The following is a 20586-nucleotide window of genomic DNA, read 5'->3' as shown; positions in this document are numbered from 1 at the left end:
CATTTAACTTTAAATTAATTTCTAAGTTATCCAAGAATGATCTTGTTAGAGGCCTACCTAGAATATCATATAAGAAGGATCACTTATGTGATGCTTGCCAAATGGGTAAACAAATCAAGAGTGCTTTCAAAGCAAAAAATATAATTTCAACAAAGCATCCTCTTGAACTTTTACATTTAGATCTATTCGGACCATCTAGAATTCAAAGCTTGAATGGTAGCAAGTATGATTTTGTTATAGTAGATGATTATTCTCGATTTACTTGGGTGATTTTTCTAAAAAGCAAAAATGATATTTTTTCTAAATTTTTTAAACTTTGTAGAAGAATTACAAATGAAAAATCTACATCTATTATTACAATTCGTAGTAATCATGGTGGTGAATTTGAAAATGAATCTTTTCTAAAGTTTTGTGATTTACATGGTATATCTCACAACTTTGTTTTTCCTATAGCGGCTCCACAAAATGGAGTTGTTGAACTTTGCAAGAATGTGCTAGAACCATGCTTCAAGATAAAAAATTACCAAAATACTTATTGGCTGAAGCAATAAATACAACATGTTATGTTTTAAACTGTGTTCTTATTCGACCAATCTTACATAAAACATGTTTTGAATTGTATTATAATCGTATACCAAAGATCTCATATTTCAAAAATTTTGGTAATAAATGCTTCTTGTTAAATACCAAAGATAATCTTTATAAGTAAAGTTTATCTTGTTTTTTATAAAAGAACATCTTGCATTGAAGAATATTTATATGTTGCATTTAATGAGAATTGTGAGCAGATTATACCTCTAAGCGAAGGAGAAGTCATACTTCAAGGAGAACCTTTGATAGAGAACACTTCTCAAGAAAATATTACTCTTCCACTGATTTGGAAAGAAGTTCCCAATCATCCACATGTGTAGATTATTAAAGAAATAAAGAGTGATGTCCAAACTAGAAGGCAATTGCAATATATTACAAATATTGCTTTCATATATAAAATAGAACCAAAGGATATCAATGAGGCTTATGATGATGAATTTTGGCTTTTAGCCATGTCTGAAGAACTTAACCAATTTACTAGGAATGATGTATGGGATCTAGTTGATAGACCAAAAGATCATCCGGTATTTAAAACAATATGCACTACAAGAAACCTGTGGATTAGCGACAACCTAAATTCGTCGCTAATCCGTCGCTAAACTGTTTAGCGACGGATTAGCGACTGAAATCTTTCATCGCAATTTTTTCGACGCTAATCCATGCCAGAACTTATCCGCCGCTAAGTCCGTCGCTAATTTGCGATGGATATGATCTATCGCGAGTCCTTCGCTATTTTAAATTAGCGATGAATAATATCCGTCGCTAATCCGTAGTTAAATTTAAAAAACAAATTTAAAAAAATTGCTCGCTGCCGGCGCGTTCTCCGGCAAGGAGCAAATTTTTTTTTCACAGAACCGGCGCGTTCCGGCAGGTTGCGACTCCGCGCAGATTGGGGGAAGCTCCTCTTCAAGTTCCAGGTCTGCCATGAGAACCAGCCGAAGAGCTTCACGGCAGTGGCGCGTTCCAGGGGGAGCTCCTCTCTGTAAGTTCCAGGTCTGCCACGAGAACCAGCCGAAGAGCTTCACGGCGGGGGCACTCAGCTTCAGCTGAGACTCTGCGCGGATCTTCGCGAGCTGCAGGGGGAGGAGCAACGCGTACGACATCTTCGCAACTATGGCAGGCTCTTCGCGACTTCGCGCGGATCTTCGCGACTCCGACAAGCTCCAGTGACTCCCCAACAGCAGTCACCTCTTCGTCGTCACTCTCTTCGACTCCGACAAGCTGCAGTGGCTCCCCAACGCCTCCTCTTCGTCGCCCCCTTGACGTCTCGGCTCCGACGAAGCCACAACGGCTCCATCTGCGACTTCTCGTGGGGATCGACTCTTTGTGAGTGTGTCGTCAACGGAGCTTCGGGGATGGTTTAAATTGAACGGGGGGGAACAAAGGGCGGAAAATTTTTGAACGGAGGGAGGGAAAATTTCGCGCCTTAGGTTGGACGAAAATTAGCGAGGGAATTTTTCTGTCCCTAATCCGTCGCTAATTAGCGACGGATTAGGGACGAAAAAATTCCCTCGCTAATTAGCATTTTTTAGTGTTTTGGCGACGAAAAAATGTTGTCACTAATCCCTCGCTAATTAGTGACGACTTTAGCGACGGAGATATTTCCGTCGCTAATTTTGCAAATATTTCAAACGTTAGCGACAAATAGTTTTCGCTCGCTAATCCGTCGCTAATTGGCGACGAAAAAAATCTGTCGCAAATTTCCGTTGCTAAGTAGCATTTTTCTTGTAGTGATGGGTCTACCGAAATAAGCTGGACGAAAATGGCGAAGTCACTCGAAACAAAGCAAGTCTAGTAACATAAGGCTATAATCAAGAAGAAGGCATAGATTTTGATGAAATCTATGCATCAGTGGATCGATTAGAGTCAATTCGAATGATGCTTGCTTTTGCTAGTTACATGAATTTTAAGTTATATCAAATTGATGTTAAGAGTACATTCTTAAATGGATACATCAATGAAGAAGTTTATGTATAGCAACCTCTAGGCTTTGAAAATGAAAAACATAAAAAAAAGTTTACAAATTAAAAAGATTTTTGTACGGACTCAAACAAGCACCAAGAGCGTGGTATGAAAGACTACGAAATTTTCTAAAACAATCTAGTTTTTCCATTGGTCGGGTAGACTCCGCTTTATTTATTAAAAATCTACATTCCGATATTCTTATTGTGCAAATTTATGTTAATGACATAATATTTGGTTTTACTAATGATTTTTTTTTTTGTAAAGAATTTGCTAAAGCTATGCAGGAAGAGTTTGAAATGAGCTTGATGGGCGAATTGAACTACTTCATTGGACTTCAAATAATGCAAACTAAAGAAGAAATCTTCATCAACCAAGCCAAGTATAAAAATGAACTTCTTAAAAGATTTGGCATGGACTCATCGAAATCAAGAAGAAATCCTATGAGCACAACTACTTCGCTTGACAAAGATGAAAGTGGTAAAAATGTAAATATTAAGCTCTACAGAGGTATGATCGGATCTCTATTGTACTTAACTGCTAGTCGACCCGATATAATGTTTAGTGTTTGTATGTGTGTTAGATTTCAAGCTAATCCGAAGGAATCTCACTTAACTGCAGTAAAACAAATTCTTCGATACTTGAAAGATACTTCAGATTTTGGTTTGTTTTATCCGAAATCATCTTCCTTCGATTTAGTTTCATATAATGATGCAAATTTTGCTTGAAGCAAATCTGATCGTAAGAGTACTAGTGGAACTTGTCATTTCTTAGGATATTCCTTAGTCTCTTGGTTTAGTAAAAAGCAAAATTCAGTGTTACTCTCAACAACTGAAGCAGAATATATAGAGTCTAGTTTAACATCTTCACAAGTGCTATGGATAAAACAAACCTTAAGAAATTTTGGTTTGAATTACTCTACAACAACTATTTATTATGATAACACTAGTGCTATAAATCTCTCAAAAAATCCTATTCAACATTCAAGAACAAAGCATATTAAAGTAAGACATCATTTCTTATGGGATCATGTGTTAAAAAAAGATATATCTTTAAATTTTATACCCACAAATACACAACATGCAGATATTTTCACTAAACCACTTAAAATTGAATATTTTATGAGAATTAGGCGAGAATTAGGCATTTGCTTATTTTTAGATTTATAAATTTATTTTTTAAACGAAAGAAAGTTACTATTGATCAAGATTATGATGAAGTTTTGCAACGAATAGAAGCTTTGGAGCTACATCAACAAACTTTTCATGCGAATGTGACTCAACAACTTTCATTAATTCAGAATGATATTGTTGAACTCAAAGAGATGATCAAACAACACTTCTCTTGAACTTTGTTTACAGTTATTGCAACCTTTCTTTTCATGAACTTTGCTAATTTATGGGTTGTAATATTTTGGACTTGAATTTGCATTTTGCTTTTGCAATGACTGCACTTACTCTTTTTGATTATGACAAAGTGGGAGAAAAAGAAAATTTCATGTGAAAGCATTGAAAATTGCAATGCATGAAGTAATGATGGAAATGCAAAACAATTAATATGTAATATATATGCGTTGATTGTGCTAACTTCTTATGTTTTGCAGCATATTGATAGGGGGAGTAAAATCTTCATCTTTGACTAGTTTGTCATCATAAAAAATGAGGAGATCGTTACGACAATGAAGTCGTATATGACATTTCTCGAACTAGATTTTGATGATAAACAAGTGAATCAATTGCATTTCAGCTAAGGCAATGAAGAAAGATGACACAAATTGAAGCATTCGATGAAGAATCTTTGAAGACTAGTATGCAAATATAAATTTCATTAAATGTCTTAGATTCTTATAAGAGCCTTACTTAGAGTGCATATTTTAATTGCATTTCACTTAAAAAGTCTTTAGAAAAACTTTTCTAAAAGAATCCTAGATGAAAATCATTTTAGAAAACTCTTTACTTAATCTTTCATGTTTATTAATCGACCAACAGACTCACCAGTCGACCACCTTTTTTTGTGCCAATTTTTTCTAAGCTAAATCATCAACTTTTTGAATTAGTCGACTAATCGATTCTTAGTCGATCAGACAGAATGACTGTTTTCTAAAAAATTTAACAGCAGTCGACTGCATGTTTTCTTAGTCAACCAGACATAATGTCTATTTTCTGAAAAATTTAGCAGCAGTCGACTGAAGGTTTTCTTAGTCGACCAGACAGAATGTGTGTTTTCAGAAAAAATTAGCAAGAGTCGACTGAAAGGTTTTTCAGTCTACTGATGATATTATCAATCGACTAACTTTTCTTTAGCCGACTAAGTTTTAAACTTCAGATTTTAAAACGGCTATGTTAAACTCAGTAGTCGACTGACGATAACTGTCAGTCTGCTAATATTTGATCTCAGTCGACTAACTACTGTTCTAGTCGATTAATTTTGCTATTTTTTCTTAAACTTTTAAAAGGTGTCTTTTCATTTTTCAAACGAATTGATTATTCAAAAGTGTTTTTTTTAACACCCCTTCATACCCTCAACGTATGTAATCTTTCAACTATAAATAAGGGTGCATTCCACACTCAAAAATATTGAATCATATCGAATTACATTGAATTACAAAGATCGAATTCTTTGTTTTTCACTCCTATTTATTCAAGTATTTGTTTTTTCACTCACTTGATATTTTTACTGTAATTTTCACTCAAATTCTTTTGAGAGACAGTGAATTCGTGAGTTGAGTATTTCAACAACCTTAGAAACCAATTGCATTTTATCTGCATTTATAAGAAAGGCTCGTAGGTTGATTGTAAGTTTGCTTACTTATATTTTTTTGTAAAAGGAAATGACTCATTGATTTAAAGGAGTTGTTTGCTTTCAGTAGGTTTGTTACTGAAAGTGGAACTGAATTTGGTCTGTATATTCATGTGGTGACACAAGGTTGGTAGTAGAAATCTCAAGCAGGTTTTGCTTGGGGACTGGATATAGGTTAGGAAGACCGAACCATGGTAAATTTTTGTGTGATTACTTTGCGAATATCAAAATCCTTCAAAATTTTAAGACGTTATTTAAAACCACTATTCACACCCCCTTTAGTGCTCGTTGCCTCAACCCTACATCACTTTCAAGTTTAGCTTACACTTAAAATTATATGGAATTCAAGCATAATCATGTTCACATTGAATTCAAAACGTAAAAATATTTACTTCAAATTCAATATACAATTATACATATAATGCATATAGGGCTACAATCCAACTCACCTGACAACCCATGTATGACATTATACACACTTATTTTTATCCTATTACCCAAGGCACTACTCATGGCCAATCTATGGGAACTCATGCCTCACAAGGGAGTGTTTATTCAATATATGCTTATTTTTCACATTTTAACCCTAAGGAGCATAAAAAAACTCACACAAGAGTTTAGAATACGTAGATCCTTGATTGAAAACCTCATAATATTACACATGTATATAGTTATAGCTCAATCTCTGACATAATTCTGGAGTACAAGTCTCCTTAGACCACTAAGGTGGGGGAAAGGTTCATATCTAACCTATTAGGAACGACTTCCGTCTATATTTATCCCCAGGGTCAGTGCAATGCTGGTTCACATTTGACCCACTTGCTCAACCTCAATAATACTAGTTTTTATTACAATATAATAGGTTTTAACCTCACCATGGTTTGTGCAACTTATCTTATCTTACGAGGACTTTTTTTGATGCGTGTCATTTCACAAAAAAATACACATGCTCAAATATTTTCATATTCATAGCACTCGGGTCAATGCTTGTACATCTCATGCTATTTATTATAAATATCATGAATATCATATTTACCATAATTGAAAATTAACATATGAATAACATAAATTTTTATAGCAAGCATGCACTTAAGTCAACACCCATAATTTATGTCATTCATTCATTCATCATATCATATATCATTAGCCAAACTTGCGAATGTCTAAGATAAATAATAAAAACTCGCATTCAAATAAATCATTCATGTTGATACCCTTAAAAAATCATGACAACAAACATGTATCACCATGCATTTGCCAAATAGCAAATTATTAAACTTGAATAACGACTCTCACATTTAAATCCATCATATAGGTCAATGCCCATCACTTTCACATCTAAAAGTACATAAAGATACACATATCCCATGTATGAGCCACCATTTCATAATATCCAAGTTTTTTTTTTGAATATTTTAATATATATATTTAAATCTCTTACTTGTTCAATATGGATCTTCGCTAATGAACTTTAAATATTTATGCAATTTATGGTTATTATGATTATTTTATGCAATTAATTATAGAATTTAGAATTATGAAGTGATACTTGAGTTTAGATCTGGATGAGGGATCCAAGAATGTAATGATCTCGATTTATAGTTTGATTTTTTTAGTGATTTTTTTTAAACTCAGCAAAATATACAAATCGGGATTGTCACAGCTACCGTATCAAACCATACACTAACTAAAATGAAGATATCAGAGTATATCAATATAAATTGAATTAAATTAATTAAAATTCAAATTATTTACAAGCATCCAGTTACACAACCATCCCCAAACTCAATGTCAAAGACAAAACCAAACCTTCTAAACACGAGAAACCAAAACCACCACCTCGACAAGTGTTACATTTCATATATGGATCTCGTCAATGGCCCTAAACCATGTCCAAGCCCATATTGACATCAGCCCATATTAATAATTTATCATTTTCAATTTTAGACATATTAAATATAAATATTTAATTAAAAATGTATATTTATAAACTTAAAAATATAGGAAGAAAATTATGAGATATTATAGAAATGCTAGTGATTATTTATTAACTAGAAATTTATAATAATTTATTCCACAAAACAAATAAATTTAAACTTTTGTGTCACTACTCTTGTTTAGGCATGCAATAAGAAATTCTAAGTGTGCTTATATTCACATAAAAAACTGTATTTCGTGCAATTCAGGCAAAGTAAAACACTTAATTTTTTGAGTTAAATAGAAAAGATCAAACCCTTTTTAGAAAAGCAAAAGCCTAGTATGCAGAAAAAACAAAACAAAAGTGAATGTTAGATTTTTTTTGAGTTAAACAGAAAATTTCAAGCCTCTTAAAAGAAATCAATAAACTGTGACTCTATTCTTGCAAAAAAATACAACATGTAGAATCCTTTCTTGAATTTTTAAGATCAAAACCGTTTCATAAATTTTTTTATAGAGTCCACTAAACGGAAATAAATAATAAACAAAGGACCTTATAAGAATACATTATTAAAATAACAAAAAATTTAACAAAAGAGGTCTCTTGACCCTTCCTCTCTTTAAAAGGGTTTAGAAACACAAACCCCTTCCTTAGAAAACCATCGCTACCGCTGCGATTTTTGGTGGAGGTGGTTCCAATCGTCCAACAACGGAGTTCAACCACTATGGGTGTCATTCGGCGTCTTAGTGGGCATTGATCGAGCCAGTTCTGCCTTCATAGCTCATTTTGGGGTTCCATTTTTATAGAATGAAATTTGGCGAGGAAACGCCAGTGGAGATCTCTCCAAATGACCGACAATGTGGTCCGACCACTATGAGCATTAGTCCATGCCTTAGTGGGTGTTTTCTGGGCCAATTTTGTCTTCACGACTTGCATTTGGTTTTCTAGCAAAGATGAGGGAAAAATCTGGTGGTTCAAGTCGAACTGTCATCGGCTGTTGCCGCCTGACTGTTATTCCTTGGGATTTCCCAAAAAAATAGTGAGAAGGACCTTCGACCCTTCTCCCTCGCTATCCACCCCCATTTTTTTTTTTTTTAAAAAAAGAGGATTTTCTCTCTTTAAGGCTTTTCTTCATTTAAGGGTGCAATTCTGGTGATTCTCACTGCATAAAAGTAGTGAACATAGTTCGTTTGCATGCCGGGCACTCACGGTGACTTTCGGTGACCACTAAGATCGTTTGTATGGCGGACACTCATGGTAGCTTCTCTCGACCACTAAGGATCGTTTGCACACCGGACACTCACGATGACTTTTGATGACCACTAGAAGAACCAGGTATTATCTAACCCTTATCCCTTAATTTTCTTTTTTCTTTGTATATATATATATACCCTGCAAAAGGAAAAATCTTTTTTCCATTTTTCAGAAACAACGATTTTTGTTCACTGTTTGTCAATGAAAGAATAGGAATCAACTGACCTCTTTTCGCTTAAAAATCTTGTTTGTTATGATGAGGTTGAATTTCTGCACGCGATCACCACCACATAAGGGAATTACCTCTCTCTGTTACTATTGTTAGATCTAAGACACTTGAATAAGAGCAGACCCAGTGTTGAATGTGAGCAGTTACACAGCCTCTTGCCTTTCATAATTTGTTTCTTGTTTTCCAGAAACTTATGAATCTATGCACTTGCATGCATCTCAATTCTGACTCCCAGGGCCCTTATTGTAATCCTGAAAAGAGGTTGAAATGGAACATGTCCAGTGGAGAAAACCTTTAAACCCAAGAGTCACAACTTTTGACTCTAAACTATTAAGGCCATTGAGAGAGGGTGCCCATGTGGTCAGCGGGGTCTTGTGTCAAGTTGTTGAAGGCTGAGGATCAAATCCCACTATTGCATAAGCTGCTGTTTCCTTTTCATGGTTAGAACACGTACGGTTGGGTGATCATATCTTGAACTCGAGTTTTTCCTCTTAGGGAGGCAGGCCCATTAAGTCCTGGTTCTCGATGAGGGTTCCTCCGTCATAAAAAAAAAAAAAACAATGAAATCCTAATAAGAAGAACGAAGATAGGGATGACATGGTGTGTGTATGTGTGTGTTGGGGGGAGGTTTGGTTTACTAGGACTCGACCCGAACCAAACCCAACAGAGTCCGAGTATGGTGATAAATAAGAAGTTCCAATTAAGACTAAGGTGCGGATCCGAAAGTTTGATTAATATATGAACCCTGGTATAGTTTATGAAATTTTACACCATACTCGAACTTGTGTTTCGATTAATATACACAAGTTTTTAATATAAAAGTGATAAAAAATATGATTTTTACCGAGTATGATTCATGTGGTTTTTATCTGGTTTGAGTATGTTTTTTTTTATAGTAAACCTGATTAAACTTGAGTCTGAATCCATTACCAAACCCAAAAATCGGGTCCAAGTCTGATTTCACCTGAATCCGAATCAAACCTGACCACCCCTACTCGTAAAGCTAATAATAGCCCCCGCACGTGGGGGGATGCAGCTCCGGCTATTGTGGGACACTGGCGTCAACTTGGTAGTCGTCATGTGGGCCCCCACCAAGTTGGGGACAGCTCAGCAAAGACTGCAACATCTAGCGCAAGGCTGAATCTTCCGTTTAACGCCCAGATTAAAAGCTTGAATTCAGTCCCTCCACTTTAAGCAAGGTACTGCTACGGGATCCGAATCCAAATAGAAAGGTACGTGTAAAATGGTTTGTTTGGATCTTATTCGGATCCGAGTTGGCGCTACAACAGCAAACCAGATGAATTTCGTATAATTTCACGAAAAGACGCAGGGTATTTTTGTCTAAACGGATACGTTGGTAGCGGAGGGGAAGATGACGTGGCAGATAATATTATTAACGGAAAAGGAGTGCTGGTGATAAGAGGAAAAGACAAATAAGCCCCTAACTTATTAGCTATTTACGGAGAGTCCAACCAAACTTTTCAGTTATTGCATTAATCCGCTCGCCTCACATCACTTTTTCTTGTGCTTTTGCTCGTATTAAATATTGAGGGCATCTTAGTTATTTTCTTTTGAATGAAATGGAACGCTGGCGGCGTTTGGAACAAGGTTGTCTTTCAGGAAAAAGTGGTCCATTGTAATAACCGTAAAGTTAAAGCTGCTGTATGCTAATATCTTAGATTTTTTAGCTGACGCCAAAGAAAAAGGCTGAAAAAAAAAAGAGAACACCGTCGGCCCTCTTTTTGTAATTTCGTGAAATCTTGGAGGCGGAAGCTCAACTTCGACGTCTCGCGTTCGATTTCCTCTTCCTTCCTCCTCTCTTCATTTTCACTTTATCTTCGTCTATTTATTTTAGTTTTTTTTCCAATTCTTTTTTTCTCACTCATATTCCGAACTCGTTGCTGAGAAACTGAGATCTCGGGTTTTCAAGATCCGGAAATTGCGAAAGTTTCGAAGTTTTCCTTGTGATTCCTATCCCAGGGTGGGGACGAGTTTTCCCTCTGGACGCTGCAATTACTGCGGTTTCTGCGGAGTTGGAGGCGTCTGGAAAGATTAGTTGAGTGGGCTTCTAGGGTTTGGGGAGCTCATTTCGGAACTCGTGCTCGTGACTTCTCTTACTTTCTCGGAAGTTTTTCTGGTGGATCAGGTAAGCTGCTGATACTTTTGATTTGTAGGGTTTTGGTTCTTTTGAAGTTCCTTACAGTAAGGTTTTCAGGTCTCTGTAGTTATTTTTTTCATGTAATTATTTGGGAATTTTGGAATGTATCTGTGTGGAAATGATCAGTGTTTTTTTTTTTTGAGATCTAGCATGTTTAATTCGTTCGGTTTGCTTTGGGTTCAGAAATGGGGAAAGACCTCTTTTTCGGTGGCTGAGCTTTGTCATACCTGGATGAATGCTCGAATTTGCATGCTGAAAAGTTGCTTTCCGTTTTGGCGAATTTGTGGAGCGTTCGGAGTTTTGGTTATGGTATTGGTGTGAAAAGTCGAGCTTTTGCTTTGGTGTTTCAAGCTTCGCAAAGAACCGTCAGGGGAAAGTTCCGCATCCGCGGCGATTTGTACTGTTTTGGGCTCCATAGTCGGCGAGAATTCGCGCCTCCGAGATTCTAGGGCTTTATTGTCAGTTTATGTGGGGTTCCATATGGTAGTTCCGTTAATGATGGAGGTTTGAGTTGTGAGGATATCGTGAAAAGAAACAACCATTGTTGCCGCGCAAGGCGGGAAAGCACTAGGGTTGTGTAGAGAAGAAGGAAGGATGATCCATCAGTTTGTCAATTTTGTAATCCGGCCTCCAAGGTATGTGCAATCTTACCACTCTGTGATTTTGCCATCGTTTTTTGCCTTATTAGTTTTTCCATTGTAGGTCAGCTAAATAAATCTATCGTTATTCTTTGATTCATAAGTACTCTGAGATTGTGAACTATGACTTTGAACTCATGGAACTACTGAAGCAATTTTCACTACTTTTGAAATATTGGTTCAGTTATTCTATTGTATGCATTGGAGTTTAATTTACCAATCCGTGGCCTTTAGTCCTTAAGTTTGACTTGATATTAATTTGTTGCGTGTACATGTCCAGGTTTCATTATATAATGGGAAAGGATTTGCTATAATTGTTTACATGTATTAGCAAATCCTTATTTTTTTTTCGGTAAATCTGACCCTGTACGTATGATCTACATGGTCTATTTTGTGGGGATGATCCACATTGTCTGTTTCACGAGGATCAACATTTAGATAGCCAGATGTAGATGTGAGTTTTTACCAGCAATCCAAAAATCGATGACACGTTTCAAAATTTCTTGACTCATAAAAACATATTTTTTGTTGAGAAAACATGATCTAAGGGTTGATTCCTAATAAATTAACTATGTTGACTAGATCTACAATGTCAGATTGAGACAAAACAACTTGCATCATGAGATTCCCAATAGTTTGTACATACAAGTGATTGTAGCAAATATATTCCCTTCTATAATGACCTATCCTATCAAGCATGTTCTTTGTTGTTCTGGCGAAAAAGTAAGAAAGCACAATGTGGATGGATTGTTTAGTTCGGATCTGAACTTTCAGCTGTGTAGTGGGAAATGCTGGTTTATCAGGCATATTTAGGTTCATTTGGTTCGTTAGACGTTAACAAAGGAAGATATGTAGCTTAAGCAGGTTGACGGGCCAAGTGTGAGCAGGGCTGAGGCCTGCAGAAAGCCTAAGACAAACATATATATATATTGCTTGCTGCGAATCTCTGTTCAAGAACAGAAAAAATCAGATTCAGATGTCAACATCAAACAAATTAAATTAGCTATATTCAATCTGGAATAAGTTTAGGAAAAATGCAGGCATATATATCTGCATATATAAATGCAGATTTGAGTTTTCTTAACCCCATGCAATTCGACCTATGCTAAACTCGTTCTATAAAAAAAAGCGGACCTGTACTTTCGCTTGTGGATTCGTAAAGGAGGAGACGTTTCTCTCTCTTCTCTCTCTCTCTCTCTGTCTTTCAGCTCAACCCTCTTTCTCTTTTAGCTCAGCTCTCTCTCTCTCTCTCTTCTCGTAGACGTGTCTGCTCTCTCTCTTTTTTTTTCTCCTAGACGTGTCTAAGAGAGAGAGACTCAACCTCTTTTATAATGCAAGAGGGGCTCCTCTAGGAGGTGACGTCCCTCTTAATTGGGATAGAGTTCTAAGGAAATAAAACTCTTCCCTATTCTATCTTTTCTTTAAATATATATATATATATATATTTATATATAGGTATATACCTTCTTTATTTAAAGTTTTAAATTGTCATTTATTTTAAAGACTAACTTATCATATTATGGATGGACTATTGCCTATGGGTCTTGGCTGGTGAACCCATGTCCAGATCCATATAGACATCAGCTCATATCTATATATATATATATATATATGGGTCTCAGCTAATGGATCTTGGACCATGTCCAGATCCATATTGACGTCAGCCCATATATATATATATGTGTGTGTGTGTATATATATAGGTCTTGATCAATGGATCGTGGACCATGTCCAGATCCATTTGACGTCAGCACCTATATACATATATTATAGATATTTTATATTAATCTAAACAACGGGAAATATATTTATTTAATAAAAATTTAGGCACAATTCTACGAGATATTATAGCTATGGTGGTACAGTACTGCCATAGAAGTGCCGATCTCCAGCCTTAACTGTGTGGGAGGAGGAGGGTCGATGACCTATGAGACTAATTGTTTGAGTTGGGAACTCAGAGAGAGAGAGAGAGAGAGAGAGAGAGAGAGAGAGAGAGAGAGAGAGAGAGAGAGAGAGAGAGAGAGAGAGAGAGAGAGAGAGAGAGAGAGCTCTATGAGCATTTCGTTTTGGCGAAGGGCGAGGTTAAGTGTCTAGGTTCGGTTTTTTGACATCTTTGTGCATGTAATGAGAGAAAATATAGTTTAAATAGGATCGACAAAAAGTGTTCGAAACCTAATATTTCATGTCTAAGATACTAAAAATGTATCAGACGCATGATACCAAGTGTCCATTTTTGTCGGACACTATGTCAGAGAAATAAAGCTTTCATGTTGTGTCTTGGAGTGTTAGTGTCAGTGTCCAAAAGTGTCTAATATCAAGCACGTTAGCCCTCCAAAAGTGTCAAGATAACATAAGTTCCAAATCATCATATTCCATGTGATGTGCCAAACTCTAAACACAAAACGTGGAGGAACAACATCATTGATGGTGGGTATGGTGAGCCGCTCGATGGTATGGTATGTAGGGGTAGTAGTATGCCTTGCCAAAACAGAAAGGGCTTTGAAACAATCCATAAGGTGGGAGCCACATTTATGGGAGACTGCCAATCTGCCAATAAACTACTAGAGGAAGGTGGGTTGGATTCATTGACATGGAATTCCAATGCTGTTGCCCTTAAACTTTTGATCTTCGATATTTGTACCCTATGTTCATATACATGCAAGAGGAGGGAAAATGCATAAATGCGATGGATATGCCTCCAAGTTCAAAAGAATATAAAATGCTCCTAATTACATTCTTAACAAGATCATCTGAAGTGGTTGTATAACAAATCATTACCACATCCCAATATGACCTTATAAGAGCATCTGTTATAGAAACATAGTGGGATGCCTATTCATATATCACTTCCTCTTCACGCCTGAACAAAGACCAAGTAGTTATTGGATCTCTCTAACTTTTTCCACCTTGTAACCATTATTATTATGCAAATCTCTTCTAGCATGGTCTTATCTTGAAGTGTCTAGAGAAGATAGGTAATACTCCTATATATTGAGATTTTTTGGGGTTTTGGAGTGCTCTCTCTCTGTGTTTGAGTATCCCGAACAACACTATTTCACATAGTTCTTCTAGGAGATTGTGGCAGAGATGGTGCTGGACATTGAATGAACAATTTAGTGGATGTTGCTTTACTAGGCTGATGAGGTTGATGCTATTACCAATCTGTAACGTCTCCAACATCAGTACCCAGTTAAAAGGGCCTTCTTTCCTTCTTTTTTTTTGAAACAAGAACGCTGGGGGGTTACTCTGATTTTATATTAAAGAATAATGCATTTACCTCTGGGGGTTGCCAATGTAGTGGCTTGTCTTTCCAAGTCAAATTATTATAGGATCGAAGCATGAAAAGAACATAGCCCATGGCCATCAGAGGGCCTTTACATAAAGCGTCATTGCAGAAAAAAGAATTGGTCAAAGCATGCGTTGGGATTGATGATCGACCTCCCTTGACAGCTCCCCTCACGTTACTGCATCACCTTTGGTTGTTAGAAATCATGCATGTTAAAATATGTGTACTCATACACATATATGTATGTTGAAATATAATCCTTAAATGTACATATATATATTTATATATATATATATAATATGTATACATATATATGTATACGTATCTCTATTTATATATATATATATATATATAAATATATATATTTTCTCTTCCTAAAATACCTCAAGTGTATTCTTGTAATTTATCATTTTACGCATATTCCAATTGGAATATACATTGTAATATTTCTTTTATTATTTTCTGTTTTTTTTTATTTATGTTTTTTGTACCATATTGGGGGCCTCCCAATAGAGACGTTGGGAGCCCCCAACAGTCACAAATGTGACCGTTGGGGGCTCTCCAATGTCTCCTTTGGGAGCCCCCAAGGTGGTCCCTTTGAGAGTGTAGAAATAGGGGCTCTCCCCTTTGTATTTACCACTTCAAGGAGGAGCTTATGCTCCATTGTAATGGGTGTTACACCCTTTTCTCTTCAATAATATTAACTTATGCCTTATAGGCATTTTGCCCCTTTTGCGGGTTTATGTGTTAGCACATTATGTGCTTGTGTTGTTCCCTTTAGTGGGTATATTCGCACTTCATGTGCATGTGTATTGGTTCATTATTGAACCTAATGTATTCAAAGCCATTTCTTTACATGGTATCAGAACGAGGTCACGATGAGGTTGTCTCTTGGTGCAACGGAAAGCGTGGTGCTCAAGAAATGGTGAAATATTCATTGTTCCTCTCTTTTTTTAGAAGTTTTCGGTATGTATCTCTTTTCTTAACATATTATGCATTATGAAACTATTTTTCTTGCACATTTAGTGTTTTTGATAGTTGAATCATTTCCTTTCACATTTCGCGTGTTGGTATATTTTAAAATATCTTTTTTTAAATTTGGTAAACTTGTTTATTGTCCAAATATATAATTCTTGTTTATATATTTATCGATTCCTCATCACATATAATAGTAATTTATGCTTTGCAAAATTGTTTTTCAATTATGTGAGATTTATGATTTTTCCATAAGAATTTCGTGATTAACCTATAAGTTAACTTTTTATATATGATTTCTTGCTAAATTAATGATCTTTGCTTAAAAACTCTTGTGTATGGTTTTTAGTGCATTTTTTGTGAAAACAAAAAAAAATATTTTGATATAATTCTTGTATGAGAATTTCTCACATCTAAATCTTTGTTGTTTACTTTTTTATGAACCCTAAGTAGTTCTTGTTAATGATAAATATTTATGAACTCCTAAAAGTCTCTCAATAGTTTTGGTTTATTTAAAGAATTTTGAAAAATTGTTTGTGATAAATATGTTGTATGAACCATTGTATTCATTAGGAAAGATCTTTTAAAATCTTCTCACACTATATAGAATGCATAGTGTATCTATTGCATCCTTTGGTATAAAGGATTTCATTAATTTTTGATTTTTCTTCTAATGATGTAACTTTATAAACATGTTTGTTTGTATTTTTCACATAAGGTTTCAAAACCTCTTGATTGTATCTCTAATGATGCCTACATTGGCCATAATATGGTCTTCTTTGTCTTAAATTGCATTTATCAAGCATATAATTGCATAATTAAAGCTTGAGAGTCTCAAGCATTTGTTCCTTTTTTGAAATACATGCATTATTGCATGTTTACCACTTTTACGCTTTTTGCGTATTTTGTTCAAGTATTGTGAGAGTGTCTTAGTACACTTTTTTTATAAAGTATTTATGCTTGTATGCGTATTGTCTCTTCGTAGACATTTTTACATTGTGGAGCTTTTGTGCACATTTCTTTTGGTGAAAGTGTAATGAATTTAGATATTGATTCTTTTGTCGAATCATTATAAAACATTGTAAGTGCTTATGGCACTTTGTACGTTTTCACATATCTCATCACAATCAAAGAATATTAAAACTTGTTGTATGGGATTTAATCCCAATTCTATAAATTTTCAAGTTTTTTTTTTAATATCTTTTCCTTGGATATTGTGTTAAAGCTCTCTTTGTGAACCATTACGGTTCTTGTGATGTCTTTGTTAAAAGCTTGATTATCTTCTCTTGATTATCCCAAGATGATTTCTTTATGTCATTATGTTTGTTGAAAATGTATTTTTGCCTTTTATGACACTTATTTTATCCATCACAAGTTGTTATATGATGCATCAATCCTTTTATGGCCTTATTGTTATATTAGAGATGGTTGTTGAGGTGAATTATGGGCACCTTATGTCATTTTAGATTGTCCACTTGCCATATTAAAGATGGTTGTTGAGGTGAGTTATGGGCACCTTGGGGACTCTATTAAATGATTTCTTGTCCACTTGCCATATTAAATGATTTGTTATATGATCTCTAATTATGAGTGTGTCACTCATTTTTCTCTTTTGGCCATTGATCTAGTGAATGCTCTCATTTATATGTAAATGTGATGGATATATGAAACCTTAAATGTTTTAAGGTATATTAAAATCAAGGTTTTTGGGATTATTGCCCAACATTTTATTGTTTATGAATCTTATAAGTGCATTTGCACATTTGTGTTTTGTGCTTTTGTGCACAAGTGTTCTTGGTGTGTGTATATTCACACATTTATTCCAAAATATTATTGTTATGGGTTTTCTTTTTGAAGAATATTGTTCTATTGATTCAAGGTTTTATTTATATGTTTGTCATTACAAGTTTTATTGCCTCAAAAGTCTTCTTCTTTTATAACTCTTATATAAGTGTCATCATATGTAGACAAGAATTTTATTAGCCTTTTGTGTGTTGGTAGCCCTTTGTTGGCTTTATTCTCTTGGTCTAGTAGCTGAACACACTTGTCTTGAGTGTTATTATATGTAGACAAGGCACGTTGATTCACACCATGGTGTGTGATTTTAGTCCATGTTGGCATTTGTGTCCTTGTTCTAGTCGCTGAGATGTATGCCCATGGTTGATTTCTTTCACTCATTTCAAGTGTCATTTTATGTAGACAAGAGATGTATTGTGTTTTAGCCCATGGTTGACTTGATACTCTTGTTTTAGTAGCTGAACATACTTGGTCTTGAGTGTCTTTTTACGTAGACAAGAGATGCTTTTGGTCCATGTTGGCGGGTATTCTCTTGTTCTTGTCGTTGATGCACTCATTTCAAGTATTATTACATGTAGACAAGAGGTTCTTTTACACACCTTTGTGTGTGTCTTTGGCCTTTAATTGCATTATATTTATTATTGATCTATTAGCTTATACACTTGATTTATGAGTTTTTGGAAGACTAATGAGGTAGTTGCTTGTAATGGATGAACTATTGTTGAAATTTATGAAATTTCATTCATATGTTGCTTTCTTTTAGATACAAGTAAATCATATCTTTGATATGCCACTTTTGTATTTGATATGCAAAATGAGTTTTTTGTCATTTGAGTGAGATTTTTCTAAATATGTAAGGTTTCTTGTGTTCATTTTGACTAAAGTATGTTTAGAGCATGTTCATTAATGATTTCTTTAAGTGTTAATTCATTTTATGATAGTATATGCATATGCTCATTATTGCCTTTTAGGCCCTCATTCAATAAAGCATATGTAGCTTATGCCTCGTCGTAGGCTTATTGTGGTGTCCCTTAGTGGACCATTTTGTTATTCCCCATTATGGGGTTGTGTTTGTCCAATATTGGACCTTATGAATGCATTATGCATTCTTGCAATTCGTTTCCGCTCACTCTTTAACATGATATATGATTTTAAAACTTTGGTTTTCTAAATTTTCTTTTCATGCTGAAGTAATTATCCTATCATGTGCTTAAAATTTCTATGCATAAGTTATAATTTTGCACCATTGTTTTACGGATGAGTCATCCGATATGGTTTCGATTAACCTTGTTAGGAATGTTCCATTTGAGTAAAGTGCAAAGATATTTTTTACTTGTTCTTTGTTGTTATTCCACAGGATCTTGGAGATAGGATAAAAAGAAGTACCCTGGATGAATCGGGAAATGTGTTTACCATTAGAAGGCACTTGGAGAAAGGCATTTACAAGTTTCAATAGCATCCTTACCGAAGCCTCTTAGAGTCTTGCGACTTTTTTTCAATCTTTTCGTTTCTCCGCAAAGATTGACGGGGGTGTTAAAATATGTGTACTCATACACATATATGTATGTTGAAATATAATCCTTAAATGTACATATATATATATATATATATATATATATATATATATATATATATATAAAGATACATATACATATATATGTATACGTATCTCTATTTATATATATATATACACATATAAATATATATATTTTCTCTTCCTAAAATATTCTCAAGGGTATTTTTGTAATTTATCATTTTACGCATATTCCAATTGGAATATACATTGTAATGTTTCTTTTATTTTTTTATTTTCTGTTTTTTTATTTATGTTTTTTGTACCATATTGGGGGCCTCCCAATAAAGACGTTGGGAGCCCCCAACGGTCACAAATGTGATCGTTGGGGGCTCTCCAACGTCTCTTTTGGGAGCCCCCAAGGTGGTTCCTTTGAGAGTGTATAAATAGGGGCTCTCCCCTTTGTATTTACCACTTCAAGGAGGAGCTTATGTTCCATTGTAATGGGTGTTAGACCCTTTTCTCTTCAATAATATTAACTTATGCTTTATAGGCATTTTGCCCCTTTTGTGGGTTTATGTGTTAGCACATTATGTGCTTGTGTTGTTCCCTTTAGTGGGTATATTCGCACTTCATGTGCATGTGTATTGGTTCATTATTGAACCTAATGTATTCAAAGCTATTTCTTTACAATGCACATATGTGTTTCTTGCTGAAGTGACAATAACAAAGGCGTACAATCTCCTTAAATGAAATCTAAGGTTGAAGCTCTCTTCATAAATCTATCTCTGTTGTAGATGGCCAAGGAGAGAAGATCCTACCCTCTATAGGTACATGATGCAAATCTGATCACATGAATACTAGGTTCGGGTAGCCAATAATTATCAACTATCAATCCTGTTTTTACAAACAGTGATATAAATTTCTTGAGTAACCGACCACTCTATCACAACAAATTGTTCAGTGCAAGATGTAAGGAAACGACTTTGAATATATTAGGTTCAATAATGAACCAATACACATGCACATGAAGTGCGAATATACCCACTAAAGGGGAAAACACAAACACATAATGTGCTAACACATAAACCCACAAAGGGGCAAAAATGCCTATAAGGCATAAGTTGATATTATTGAAAAGAGGAAGGGTGTAACACCCATTACATGGAGCAAAAGCTCCTCTAAAGGAGTAGTAAATACCAAGGGGAGAGCCCCTATTTATACACTCTCAAAGAGACCACCTTGGGGGCTCCCAAAGGAGACGTTGGAGAGCCCCCAACGGTCACATTTGTGACCGTTGGGGGCTCCCAACGTCTCTATTGGGAGCCCCCCAATATGGTACGAAAAACAAAAAACAAAAAACTAAAAAACAGAAAATAAAAGAAATATTACAATGCATATTCCAATTGGAATATGTGTAAAATGACAAATTACAAGAATACCCTTGAGGGTATTTTAGGAAGAGA

The 20586-nt window shown here is 35.1% G+C and overlaps 1 protein-coding gene across 4 annotated transcripts in view; it reads left to right on the top strand.

The window, feature by feature from the left end:
• Nucleotides 1–10629: 10629 nt before the first annotated feature.
• The window catches only part of LOC149848913 (uncharacterized), a 58837-nt gene continuing 48880 nt past the window's right edge, over nt 10630–20586 (top strand). For 3 of the 4 annotated variants that reach the window (XM_089998116.1, XM_089998108.1, XM_089998123.1), the window contains exons 1-2: nt 10630–10899; nt 11095–11546. In XM_089998116.1, coding sequence (XP_089854242.1) covers nt 11506–11546 — 41 coding nt within the window. In that variant the 5' untranslated portion in view covers nt 10630–10899; nt 11095–11505. Of the gene's footprint in view, nt 10900–11060; nt 11547–20586 lie in introns of those variants that run through there. The other variant, XM_089998128.1, reaches the window with a different exon arrangement.

This window comes from Nuphar pumila, chromosome 1, assembly GCF_984573655.1.
Source record: "Nuphar pumila chromosome 1, dmNupPumi1.hap1.1, whole genome shotgun sequence".
Lineage (NCBI taxonomy): Eukaryota > Viridiplantae > Streptophyta > Magnoliopsida > Nymphaeales > Nymphaeaceae > Nuphar > Nuphar pumila.
Note: the sequence above shows the minus strand (reverse complement) of the source record. Positions and strands in the feature narration are given on the sequence as shown.